The sequence below is a fragment of the Rattus norvegicus genome, chromosome 14, assembly GCF_036323735.1.
Source record: "Rattus norvegicus strain BN/NHsdMcwi chromosome 14, GRCr8, whole genome shotgun sequence".
Taxonomy (NCBI): Eukaryota; Metazoa; Chordata; class Mammalia; order Rodentia; family Muridae; genus Rattus; species Rattus norvegicus.
Genome location: NC_086032.1, coordinates 32965816 through 32979396, shown reverse-complemented (window position 1 = coordinate 32979396; position 13581 = coordinate 32965816). Strand labels below are relative to the sequence as shown.

The window sequence follows — 13581 nt, the reverse complement described above, 5'->3', positions numbered from 1 at the left end:
AAACGTGGGCTCGGTCTTTTACCGAGGTCAGGGACGCCCGCCTGATTTGTCCTCCTCTACTAACAGGAACAGAAAGAAATGTTGGGGACCCAGTTTCCTAATCCCTTCGCCCCGCAATCCCGACTAGTAACACCTCCATCATTAGCCGAGTATATTCTCCCCGCTCCTGAGAGTGTTGGAGGGACCTGTGGTTGTCCTTTATTGTCTAGAGAGCACCTGCCAGGTGGCTGGCCCGTGCCTAATGCGCGCGTGGCGCCTGGCTTCACAAAGCGCGGGCAGCACCTGCGTGGTCAGCCAGCCGCCTCGGGCTGAAGAACCACCGACGGAGGGAGAGCGCTGGGAGGGAGAGGATTCTGGGTGGAGGGCCTATGGGGGCTCCAGGTCTTAGAGGGCACAGCGCCCCTGGAATCAGCATATTCCAGTCCGAGAGCCCCGGGCACCAGGCAGCGGGAGGGAGTGCGACCCGGGCGGGAGAAGGGAGGGGCGTGGCCACGCGCTGGGAGGAGGGCTGGAGGAGGGGCTGTCGCGCGCCGCTAGTGGCTCTGGGGGCTCGGCTTTGCCGCGCTCCGTGCACTTGGGCGAGAGCTGTAGCAGAGAGAGGAGCTCAGAGTCTAGCGCAGCCACCGCGATGAGAGGCGCTCGCGGCGCCTGGGATCTGCTCTGCGTCCTGTTGGTCCTGCTCCGTGGCCAGACAGGTGGGAAAGAGCGGCAGGCAGGAGGATTGCACCCCCTGTGGGCGCAGCCCGGGTCCGGGAGGGGTGCCACCTGGGTGCGTCCAGAGTGGTAGCTTTTGGCTTTTCCCAAGCCTGTGTGTTACAGCTACAGCGAAGGTGGCGGGCGGACGCTGGACTCCGGTGGCTCGCCTCGCTCACCTGAGCTGGGAGACCGCAGCCCAGGCAATGGAGACCCGGGGCCGAGGGTCTTCTGGGAGCCGGGACAGCGGCTGCAGGCTGCGGGCGAGTTTGGTGATGCTTTTGTGCCGACTAAGCGCGGCCTCGGGCTTCGCAGGGAGAGCGTCCTCTTTCCTAGTGAGGTGCTGCCACGGCTCCCTTTTTGTTAAAAGTTGCGCGTGGGTGACCGGCGCCCGGGAGGACCAGCCCACGGGTCCCCGGACGCACGCTGGGCAAACTTGGAGAGCCTTTTCTCGGGGCCGCTGCTTCCCCAGCTCGGGCGCTCTTTGTGCACAGTGCTGGGGGCTCAACCGCAGCCGCTCTCGTCGTGCGCGGCGCCACCCGTGGAGACGAATCTCGGGCTTGCTTGTCCCCTCCCCCCCGTTTTTTTGCACGGGGAGCACGCGGCGTGAGGCTCTGGGGCGGGACCCCACGAGCCTGTAGGTGGCGGCTATGGGGACAACTTGAGCCGGGCGTGTGGCGAGCAGCCGCTAGGTTGCAGACTTTTTCCTTTTGTAAATCTCGTGCTAGAGACTCGCCCCTCTCTGCAGCCGCACGGTGTTCATTGCTGCCACGCGCCAAGGGAGCTGCTGTAGCCTACGTTGGCTGCCAGCTTCTGGGAAGCAGCGACTGCGTGCGGGGACGCAGCTGTTCTTGCCACCTCGTGCGGGCTGCAGCAGGACCAAGTCAGCCCGCTCCAGCTTTGGAAACCTCTGGTTTTAGTGTGTGTGCCTTGTAATCGCAGGTGGCCTTTTTTGCGGGGGATCCCGAGATCCTGACACCCTCTCCCTCGTGATAGCCATACTCAGGGCTGCCTAGGGAGGCTAGGTGGTGGGGGTGAGGGGTGAGAGTAAGCGTCCTGCAAATAGCATTTGTTTCTGTTCTGAAAACCTTGTTACCTCTGGAGGGTAACTTGGGTCTCCAGATCTTGAGGCTCCTGGAGCTCCTCAGCCCTGCCCCTTTTTGCCAGGTGTCGCTGGTGCACTGCCTGTGCAGGTTGCCTGATTAGTCCCGGAAAGCTTACTCTCTCCCAGGTCATTTTCAAAACAAAACCCAGGAACCTTTTAAGGTTACCCTGATGCACTAGAGAACAATCTGCGCGCTGGAGTAAAGCGTCAGATGGCCAGCATCTCTGTGACCTGTTTTGAGCCTACCGTTTGGCGGTTGCGTTTTCCTGATCTCATTCCCTCAATGCTTTTGAAAGGCCGGGAGAGGGCTTTCCTGTGGGGGAAGCCTTGCAACGGAACCTCTGCACTAGGGGAGGGGTCATGGGGGGTCACAAATGAGTGTTCAGATTCCTAGGTGTATTTGACCAGTTAGCTGAAAATGACCCCAGTGATCTTTGTGTTTTCCACCTTGTTCTGCTTTAGACCAAGGTGGAGCACCACAAAGATCACAGTTCCCTTTTGAAAACAGAAACGGGTCAGTGGTGTGCATTTTCCCCCTGGTTAGTGTGCTCTGGCCAGTAACTTTTTGGCAAAGGGAATTTGAAGGTCTGATTCCTGGCACACAGTGTGTTTGTAATTCCCTTCTCTACCCCAGTTTCTAACCTTCTTTGCCTCCCTGGTTGTGTGCCCTTGGGCGGTCATTTAAATTGGGAGTGGGTGGGGGGCTTGGGTTTCCCTGAAGGTACTTGAAAACATTTGCATCATGAAGGATCAGGGGGAGTTCAGAATTTCAGAAAGCTGCTTTCTTGTCTAAGGGCCATTTGGGGTGTGTGTGTGTGTGTGTGTGTGTGTGTGTGTGTGTGTTTTTTTTACTGTTTTGCTCCCGGCTTAGGTTTAGCGGGAAGCAGTTTGTATTTTTGTTTATGTTGTAGCCTTTGGAGGGCTAACATGTGCCTGCTTTGCAGTTACCCCTCCTTCCAGGGCATTTACAGCTCAACAGGATGGCTCAACAGGATGGCCCTAGAACAGTGAATCAGACGTCCCCCTGTTCCTGCAGGTGCAAGCCTCTAGTCATTCATGCACCTGGCATTCTGGTTTATGATCCTGCTGGAAATAATCTGATAGTTCCGTGTGAAGAGATAGACCCTAATAGTTAAACTTCTCCCCCATTCCGGGCTTTCCCCACCCATCCACACATTCCTTTTTCCTATGACGTTATAAATGGCATGCCTGCCGTGCTTGTGCAACACGCTTTCTAGTGTGCTTTCCATATTATATCATGGATGTGCTTTGTGCATATGTGGGGCTTCACAATCAGCAAATGCCTGCCAGGCCTCGAACTGAGAGCTTTGCCTGCCATTTCTGTACTCAGGGGGCACAGGAGGTTGGACCACAACAGCGTCTATTCCCTCTCCTCTACTGTTTTCCAATTGGAGGATAAGTCACTTGGCCAAAACAGCCAGCGAAGGAAGCCGAGCTCAGCTCCATGTGCATCCCTTATACAGAGTCTGTTGTAAAGTAAGATACTTACAAAAGTATTTAATGAGTGGTTACAATAAGTCCAGCCCTGTTGGAGGTTTTGGGGGTCCAGGACTGCTCATCTGGGTAAGATGGCTTCAGGCTGCCTGTTTTAGGATGTTTTGGTTAGTCTTCTCAATTTGAGGGATAATTTGCCAGGACGGTTCACTGCTGTATAGCTTGAATGGGGTATTCGAGACTATCATATGAGGGTTTTGGTGGGGGGACAGGAAGATAAGTTATCTCTAAAATGAAGTTGAAAACCATTCCCAGCCCCCTCAAATAGAAATGACGATAGCATTCTATATTTGTCCCTGATACCTGGCTGATCTCAGTGGCTGCTTGCCGTGGCCAAGTATGGTGAAATACAGTGACCATTCACCATACTCCCAGAAGAAATTCTCATCAGCAACGTGCCAAGCATTTTGTGGGCTTCCCTGTGGCTCACTGAAGTGGCAGATGTTGTTTTGGTCATGGGTTCTGCCACTGTTGTTGACAGTCCATAGAAGTTACTCTTAGGAGTTTTGAGTCATTTCCTTCAGGATCCTCTAGCTGATTAAAGAGGAGCTTGAGGAAATGAGCCAAACCAGCCATGGTGTCCAGAGCAATTCTTTGCCAGATTGAGGTCTGGGACCGCCCCTTAGAAGTGGTGGTGGCAAGGCCACAGTCTCCTTTCTCCAGAATGAAATTAGGTTCAAGAGTTGGCAGGCCGGGATGCAGAAAGTGTTGTAGTCATGTGTGGTAACTTTTCCAAAAGTGGGATTAGAAGACATTTATAGGGATCCAAGTATGCAAAATTTCATATGCAGCTTCAACAGCACCAGTCGATATTTTCACGGGGCAAGCAGAGCTTGGAAGGGAGTTATCGGTGGGAGGGAGACATTTGAATGGAGGACTGACTAATCCAGCAAGGCTCTTGTTGAAAAAATGGGAGCAAGGCTGGCCCCCTGGCTGGGATTCCTGAGTCATCGTCTGCCTTAGTTTTTGATAAAGAAGGAGTAGTTTGAAGCCAGTAGCCAGCTCGTGGGCATGCTTGTTTGACTGGCTGGATGCTTCTAGAAAACAAGGGAGATGGTTTCTACTAATGGTCCAACCTGGTCATTTCCCCACCTATCCTGTGCTCTGTGTTCCACTTTGGCCATGGTATATGTTTCCATGCACACCTTGACTGCTGGGTTTCTTCCAACAGAGCTACAGAATGTAACGTTTAAGTTCGATGATGATGATGATGATGATGATGATGATGATGATGATGATTGTTGTTGTTATTATTATTATTAAGGGCAGGTGGCATCAGAGTTAAGAGCTTGGAATTAACATCTGTGAGTTTTAATCCCAGAATGCCACTTACCCGAGGTGTGCTCAGGGACCAGATGTCTAACCCTTCTGAGGTTTGCTGTCCGCATCTGTATAAGGGGAGAGGGGTAATGGGGGCTCCGGTGCAGAAGCTGGGGGTTGGTTGCTGGAGGGTCTGTATGAGATGTGCTTAGCGTGGAGCTCCTCAGAGGAAGTGGGTGGTCTCCAGGATGCTTGGATTTTATCACCCTCTTTCAGCTTAGTCTCTTAGGGGAAAAAACGCAACTGCTCTCAAACCAGATTACACTGCTTGTTGTGGCTTTTTTTCTTTTTTTCTTTTTCTTTTTTCTTTTTGGTATTAAGATAAAATTTATGTCATGAATGACTAGTTTTTTTTTTTTTTTTTAATCTGCTGCGGTGATGTGTGCTGCTTTTTCCCTATCTCTATAATCAACATCCCCTCATTTGACTTTCTGCCGAAGGGCAGACAAAAAGAGTTTGGGATAAAAGTTTAGGGAGAGAGAATCCAGGTAAACCTCTCCTCCTCTGGTCCCCCTTCCGAAGGAAGTGGCTTCGAAAACACCAAATGGGAGTGGCTCTCCTGGACTACTTCCCCAGGAGTACAGGGCCCTCGTGAACTTGCCCTTGGCTGGGTTCCGACCCACAGCAGGCTGGAAACCGCTGCTTTAACGGCTCTGACACTCACGGGACCACACTTTAAACACAGGCAAGGCTGGTGAACACTGTGGATCAGTTTAACGACGTTTATCAATCCCCTGCTGGGTCCTCACAGGGACAGCAGATAGGAGCTCCGGTGGGAGGGGACGCCCTCAGAGTAAAGCTGGGGGTGCATACCCATGGAGGGGGTGTGGGTGGCCATCATTTTCAAAGACAGGAGCTTCAAGTCTGGTTGGGCGGTATTAGCAGAACTAGGGGGCGGTAGACATGCGCACGGGAGATCTTACTTTGAGATAAGAGGGCACAGTACCTCACAGAAGGGGAGCAGGGCTTCTGCCGCTGTGATAGTTGAAAGAATTAGGACAGATGTGGAACACGATGTTCAGATCTGACTTGAGGACCATCCAGTCTTCGGTCTGGTCAGGTGGCTGAGGGCACGGAAATGGAGGATAAGAAGGTAGAAATGTGGCCCCAGATTAGATTAGCCTCAAGGAACGGGGAGGGGGGGAGGGAGGGAGGGAGGGAGGGAGTTTATTTAGTGTTGAGCTTGGTCCAGATTGTGAAGAAGGCCTTGAAGGCCAGGCCAAGGTGGACTTGACTGGGAACAAGGTCACCTGTTGGGGCCACCTGCTTTGCCTTCTGTCCAATTAAGCACAGCATGGAGAACAGTGCCATGCCCTGCCCCCAAATGTGGGATATCCTTATTATAGGAGGTCAGGATGAAGGAGAGGGGTTTTTGTTATCTGTTTGGATTTTGGGTTTGTTTGTTTTTTTTCTTTTTAAACTAAAATGTGTTTATCCAGAAATTGACCCCTTTTTGACATTTTGGAATGCACAGTTCAGAGTACTAAGAACATTCCCATTGTTATGGACCTAGCCTTATCACTTCATCTTGCAAAACTGAAACTCTGTACCCATTAGAAAACCCCTACCCCCGCTAGTACTGTCACTGGACTGTTCTGTATGTGTACTCTAGGCAGACCCCACAATGGCTGCCTTCTTCTGGTTGGCTTGTTTTAGTACCATGCTGTTTTCAGGGGTCTTCTGTGTGTGTAAGGCAGGAATAAATGTTTGTATTTTTTGAGACAAGGTCTTGCCATGTTAACCCAACAGGCTTCTTAATCCTTAACAACCCTGCCTCTGCCTGTCTGGTTCCTGAAGGACCTGTACGCTTCACCATACCTGGCCGGGGTTTCCTCCTTTTAAGGCTGACCAGTTTTCATTCTCTTCAATGTAAGCTCCGTGTCTTGTTTCTCCATTCACAGCTAGTGGGCACCTGGATTGCTTCTACCTTCCGGGAACTGCGAATGATCTTCAAGGGGACACTTTGAAGGGCTATTACCAAGAGTGTGTCTTAGTGGGAAACAGCACAGGAGGACAAATCATTTACATTCTTAGTGCTATTGGACGAAGGGATGGGAAGCCCTGTGGGTTAGGAATATTCTGGAAATGATCGAGAAAGCCCTAGAGACCCAAGGGGGATAAAGACGGCATCTGCCTGGCACCCAGGAAGGAAAGAGAACTGGGGTTCCGCTGATGTAGGTCCCTGGGAGTAATGGCGAATGGCAGGCGGGTGGGTAGGGTTCACGGGACAGGCTGAGAGTAGGAAGAGGCTCTTTGTGGGAAAAAGTAATGTGCTGGGCTCCACAGGGCTTGGGTTGCATTTACCTCAGACTCAATTTCACAGACACAAAGCTCGATATCAGTGAAATTCTTTTTCGGGTCAGGGCCATATAAGTAATAAATGAAACCCCAAAGTCTCGAACTCCGGCTCGACGCTATTATGAGAGGATTTGGGGGATTATGATGGGCTCTGTGTTAAGTGTGTGCCAGTCATACGGTGGATGGAGCGATGTCACGAAAGGAACTGTCCAGTGGAGGTGTGAATAAGATGTTTTGGGTGTAGACGCAGACACAGAACTGATGAGCAGTTTGAGAAGCAAGGCCTTCGAGGGCAACGTAAAGAAACTGGATTTATTAAACCTGGGGATGATAAAGGAAGGGATGTTGGCTTAGTGGCTGTCAGTCTTCGAGTATTTATAGTCTCTGACTAGAATGGTACAAGCTGCCAATGGCATACATTGCTTCAGAAGGAGACTGGGATTTTTAATTTTTTTTTTTTTGGAAAAAAATTTTTTTAATTTTTTTTTTTTGAAAAAAATTTTTTTAATTGTGGGCTGAAAAAAGACTACCACAGTTGGTTAATGGATCTCTGTGGGAGGTAGGGGAAAGCCAAATGCCATTTTGATATGGTCCCATCCTGCCTAACTCAGTTGGCTTGATGTCCCTTTTATGGTCTTACCATCCTCATTACGTAATCTGGAGACGGGACAGTAACGACACTTTTGTTTTCTCACTTGTTGGCTGTGGGGTGTTTCTTAGATGTAGTGTGAAGACTCCTAGGTTTTTGACCCCCATGGAAAACAGCCAGCGAGGAAGCCACAGCCTAAAAATAGGTTATTGATCTGTTGGGATAGGTCATCTAACCACAGAGCAAACTGAGCTGTGTAGTGAATGGAGTGCCAAGATAAGAGAACTGAGGAAGTCTGAGGTCTAGAGAGTTCCATCCTCACCTAGAGGTGGTGGCATGGTGTTGGGGGTCTCGTGTGTGAGGAAATCACCCCACACTGTGGCTAGGCAGAAAGCCCAGCTGAATGCAAGATGCTCGGCTGGGATGTGGGAGGCAGGAGGCACCACCACCGTCCTTTTCTGTTGATCCTGTGGCTTAACTATGACTCTTCTTCCCATCCTCCCTTTGCCTTTGGTCATTTCACAGTCATGGTTCAAAGACACACGGTAGATCCACCAGGGATCTGGGCTAAGGTGGCAGAAACTGCTCTCCCGCTCACTAGCTTCTGATCAGTAACATTGTGTAAGAATGAACGAAGCTATGTGTAAGGTGGGGTCCCGGGCTCTAGGGACCTCAGTGCTTGGCAGACCCACCGGAATGTCACATGTCATCAGATTAGTTGACAGTCTGGTCATACGCCTTACAGCTGGGTTAGATGACAAGGCTTCAGTGGGCTCAGAGGCCCTCCGGGGACCTGAAATAAATCATAAAGACCGGGCTGCGATTCAGTCAGTGCCTGAACAGCCAAGGTGTTGAGGGAGCCAAGAGGCTCCCATAGAAAGAGGCTCTGGAGGATGGAGTGCAAGGTGACAGGGCCTAATCTTTAGGGCACCTGGATTTTTCAGAATTCTTCAGAAATTGAAGCATTTCCCACAATGCCATATGTGATGAGATTTTTTTTTTTTAAATGAAATCTGGTCAAGTAATTGCCTATTCAGAGAAAAATAACTTTTTAAAAAATGGAAAAGTATGCATCTCACTTGTGCATGTGATTATGCCTGTGTATGTATCATGCAAATCCAGTTCGGGTTTGAACTGGAGTTGTTTTTGAGTCCACAGCTAATTACACCACTCCTCGATCCTCCCCGCAACCCCTCTGCAAGCTACTCCCAGCCATGATTACAGTTATCTGAACTCCTGACAGTGGCAAAGAGCTGCTTCTTCGCTTACTGACAAACCCAACCTCTAGTGAGTAGAGGAGTAGGTTTGCATGCAACAGGTTTTAAAAGCCTTTTTTTTAAAAAATAAAATTCTTGTGATCCAGCAAAACCGGGGATGAACGAGACCTTACGTAAGGTCTTTGCTGGGGCTGGCATACACAGGTTCTTGTCTGAGTCCATGGCCACTGGGTACTAGAAAGCTCTTAGGTGTGCTGATGGGCCTCCTCTCTAAAACAGTATTGGAAAGAATGCTAAGTCACAGGCGTCCATATATCCGGGAATGAGATCGTTTCTGGGTATATGGACTGTATTTTGTTTGGAGTTCGGGAAACTGGAATTGCCTTTGGACCCAACAAAGATGGGCAGAATACTGCCACCTAGGAGAAGATGTAGGTCCTTGACCCTTGCCTGGGAATAATACCTCACCCTTGCCCTAGCAGGTCACTAGAAAAATGGAAAAGGGGTCCTCTTGTCTTCCTGGCTTGTGTCTTTTAAATTAATTGTAAAGCAGAATATCCAGCTTGCCTCAGGTGACAGGTGTTTCAAAGGATGAGGAACCGGGGACTTCCGAACTTTCTGAAACCACTGTAATTTGCATATAATACTCTACTCTTAAGTGGAGGGATTGCTCTATATCTGAGAACAGAGAGGGTGGCTGCAATGGACCTTGGCAGTGACCCTGTCGATATTGGGTGGAAGAATTCAAAGAATGGAATCCAGTGCAGATTTAGGGGGGAAATACACTGTGGATATTGGAAGTGTTCAGGGTAGTGGCGTTCATTGGCTGTTATTCTACAAGGCTAGTGTTCGCTTAGAAAGGGGAATAGAATTGTATTTTAAAAGCCCAGACTCTTAAGAGAAACTAGACAGGTATTGTAGAGGTAAGTGTTAGGGGGTAGAGTTATTCTAAATGTGTTTCCACTCCCATCCTAAGTGTCAGGGCAGATATCCTCTATTGCTGTTGGAAAGGTTTTTGATTTAATAAATGGGTGATATTTGATTGACTGGTAAATGTAGACTGTTGTTTTTTGTTTCTGCTGTTTGTTTAACAAGGTTTCAGGCTAGCTTGCTACACATTATGCTTCGGGTGGACCCCAAGCCCTTGATCTTTCTGCTCATCCTCCCAAGTGCTGGGATGATAAGCACATGCCACACAACCAGGTTGGGGTTTCTTAACAGGAAGGCATTAGAATAGCCAGTAGCAAATTCATCCTTGAATGTGTTTTTGTGTTTATTTCCACATAATATGTATGCTTAATGCAGGGAAATAGAAGCTACATTTTCAGCTGAACCAGAACCAGGAAGCATCACTTTGATAGAAAAGGACCCACCGCCCCAGTTTTAAAATAAGCTAGCATATGCAGGAGGGGTTCTGAGTTTCTTCTTCAGATCTGAATGTGTTGCCTAATTTACATTTCCAGCATTTTCAAGGGACATTACTTAAAAATCATCCTCCGGTTTAAAACCGCTGTCTCCTTAAGGGGCTGGGAGAGGGAGTGCCAGTGAGCAAGGAGCATCTTCTGAGACAGGAAGCGCGGGGGACAGCAGCAGTGTCCGCTTCTGTTTTGCTGCTCTTAAACAGAGTAGCTATTAAAGTTGGGTGGGTGAGTATCCTAGATCTGGGACTTATGTTCTAGTGAATCCTTTCCTCTCAAGAGCCCAGGAAAGCAGGGAGGGAAAGAGTAAAGAAAGAAATATGAAGGCCCTTCTCAACAAAAATCTACTGAATTCAGACTTAATGACCAGTGGTGTCTGGTCTGTGAAGGGACAAGCAGAGAAAGGCCTGAGAGGGCAAACTAGGAGGTCAGGGCTAGGAGATGGGTTTGCAAGATTGGAGTGGAGGTCAGTGGGAATTTTGGGATGATTCCCAGTAAGGACTGACCATTGGTTGTTGACCCAGAGGATTGCCATTTGACTCTTTGACTGTCATATATGACAGGGACCAAATCAGAATTGAAACACTGGGTCATTCCCCCTTCAGGATTTTCGGGAATCTTTAGGGTGCCATGATGTCTTGTCAGTGTGAAGATTTGGAACCCTTTGTTCTAGAACATATCAGAATGTTCCTTTTTCATAGCTGAGGGAGATGTTTCAGATGCTATTTGGATCTTTAGGAGGGTGGGGGAGAGGGGCTGGTTCTACACCACATATTAAAGTCTACAAGGCTGTACTGGGACAAAGTACAGCTTAGATATTTATGGCCCATAAGTCCCACTCCTGTTGCCATGTCTGGTCTGGAGGAAGTACCAGCAGAGGACTGGCACGGGAGGGACCATATTGAGGTTTATTTATTTAATTTTTGCACCTTAGCCTTTAGAATGGCCTTTCAGATATCCAGAAAGTGTTAAGCTCTCAGCTCTACAGTTTTAAAAATGGGATTTGCCGAACTGAGAATTGAGACTCGGGAATTAGGACTAGAAGTTTTTAATCTGTCTGTCCTTGGATAGTGGACATCTGGTCCTCGTGGAGGGATCTAGGGACAAATAATAGTCCCCGCTCAGCTGGAACTGGGAAGGACACCCCTACGTTTGGCTGACAGACCCAGTTGAAGGTTTTAGGGGGAAGCCGGAGGTGCTTGACCTGTGGCTTCAAGCACTGTTGATGAAATCACTGGCTTTGGACATGCACTGTGGATTTCTACCGGTCTACAGAATCATTTGTCTGAAGTACTTGTTCTGTTTGACAGCTTGTTCTGATCCAGGGTAATTGGCGTTGTTAGGAGGACCTACTGTTTGGGGTGGGAATCTCAGGGCCAGTGTTTATCTAGACCTTTGTTCTTCTTTATACTTGCTTTGTTCTTGTTGTAACACACACCATGACCAAAGCAACTCGGGGAGGAAAGAGTTTATTTATTTTACTGTACAGGTTAGCAGTTTAACGTCCAGGGAAGTAAAGACAGGAACCTGGAGACAGGAACTGAGGAAAGGACAGTGGAGGGGAACTGCTTCCTGGCTTTCTCCAACCTGGCTTGCCCAGCCTGCTTTCTTACACAGCTCAGGACACCCCCTCCACCCCCCCTGCCTAGGAATGACACCATTCACAGTGGCCAGGGCCCTCCTACAGCAGTCAGCAAATAGAAAAAGCATTACAGACAAATCCACGGGCCGACTGGATCAAGACAATTCCTCTGTCTAGGTTTCCTCTCCCCAGGTGACCCTAGGTTGAGTCAAGTTGATAATAAAAACTTTTCAGTATAATCATGTTTAAATTTACTACCCACTTGACGAAGAAAGAGTAAACACATTTTGAAAAGCATCAGGTAACCTCCGATTCTATTGTTCCCCGGTCTATTTGAAAATGTTGGCAGCCATTTTTGTTTCAACATGGAGGAGCATTCAACTTGATTAAGTTGCACTGCTGCTGGTGTTTTTAAGACATTGTTTTATGTAGCCCAGGCTGGCTTCAAATTTTAATATGTAGCCGAGGATACTTCAAACTCCTGGTCTTCCTGTCCCCACCTCTCAAAAGCTGATGTCACAGGTGAGAGTCACCACACCTGACCAACATGTTTCTTTTCCACAGTGGCATTTCAAGGACAACACAGTGAGCTCTCAGATCCACAAGGCCAGTCTTTGAGCCTTGCCCCTCACTTCATTCCTATGAAGCTTAATTTTCCTCCATAAATATTTTCAGTAGGAAGCTCTAACATACCAATTTCCTTTTGTAAACAGTCACGGTGTCACATCCGATCACTGCACTGCCCCCCCCCCCCCAAGCCTCCCGACACACGGGGGCAGGGACACTTTACTCAAGCAGGAACACAAATCCTAGCTCTACCCCTCTGTGGAATATTCAGTTCTCACCTTTCCCCTGTGGAAAATAATATAAAAGTATAAACAAGTTTGTAAATATTTGACTGAAGCTAAGAGGGAGCTTCGACTTGGAGGTCCCGCCCACCCCCCCACATTGCCTCTTGAGGGGCTTCATTCAGCCTTTGTGCCTGTGGAAGAGGCTGCGTTTGCCCCGTCACTTCAGTACAAATTATGCTGATTGCACCCCTCCAACAATTAGCATGTTTCAGTCTCTGCATTTCCTGCAAACTGTTGATTGAGTGGTTGATCATGATCACATTCTGTTTTTAAAGAGAATGCTGGGTAGACATTGTATCTCTTTAGTAGACCTTTAAGTATTTGCCATGACAACAGTGTCCTTCTAATAGGTGCCTTTGGACAGATACCTTTAGAAGCACTCCTGTCTGCCTTTTCTGAGAGCTGTTTTTCTATTGGTTTTTCTACCGTGAGTGACATTTAAATTAGCCACTAGTCTGCTCTGTTTCTTTTGTGCCAGGAGCTGGGGATTTGAAGGAGTAAGTACCCATTTCCCCCTTGCTAGTTATCTGTTTGCAGAACTCGCTCTCTCGTTTCCAATCAATTCTGGCTGTGACAGGGACTCACCTACTCTCCACCATCACTTCCTTTTCGTGCTGAAAGTCAGCCTGCATCCAGTGTTGAGGGGGATGCCTGGTCATGCGCCTCTTTCTGAAGGGATGCATGCCCGGGGAAGCATCTCAATGATGTGCTCAGGGCAGCTTGTCTGTGGTCTTTGTTCTAAAGGTCATTTGTCTGATGGAAAGCCTCAGCCTTTCCTGTCTTTGCTCAGGTATCTTTAATATTCTTCCTGTTTTGTCTTTTTGCCGTAAAGTGCTGTCAAAGCCAGACTCCAGTCTGATTTTCTTTTGCCTCTGATTTGGTGGCACATTTACCTAGATCCCCGTCGGGAAGCTTTCTTTACTGTGTGCAGGACAGCCATTTGTAAGTGTTGACTGTTCCAGTTAGTCTTCCTGGGGAGGAGATCGAAGTCTT

At 48.7% G+C, this 13581-nt stretch overlaps 1 protein-coding gene across 2 annotated transcripts in view; it reads left to right on the top strand.

Moving 5' to 3' along the window:
- Positions 1 to 501: 501 nt before the first annotated feature.
- Positions 502 to 13581, top strand: part of Kit (KIT proto-oncogene receptor tyrosine kinase) — a 77281-nt gene continuing 64201 nt past the window's right edge. The window contains exon 1 of one of the 2 annotated variants that reach the window (XM_006250909.5): positions 502 to 695. In XM_006250909.5, the coding sequence (XP_006250971.1) occupies positions 629 to 695 (67 nt within the window). In that variant the 5' untranslated portion in view covers positions 502 to 628. The remainder of the gene's footprint in view (positions 696 to 13581) is intronic. The other variant, NM_022264.2, reaches the window with a different exon arrangement.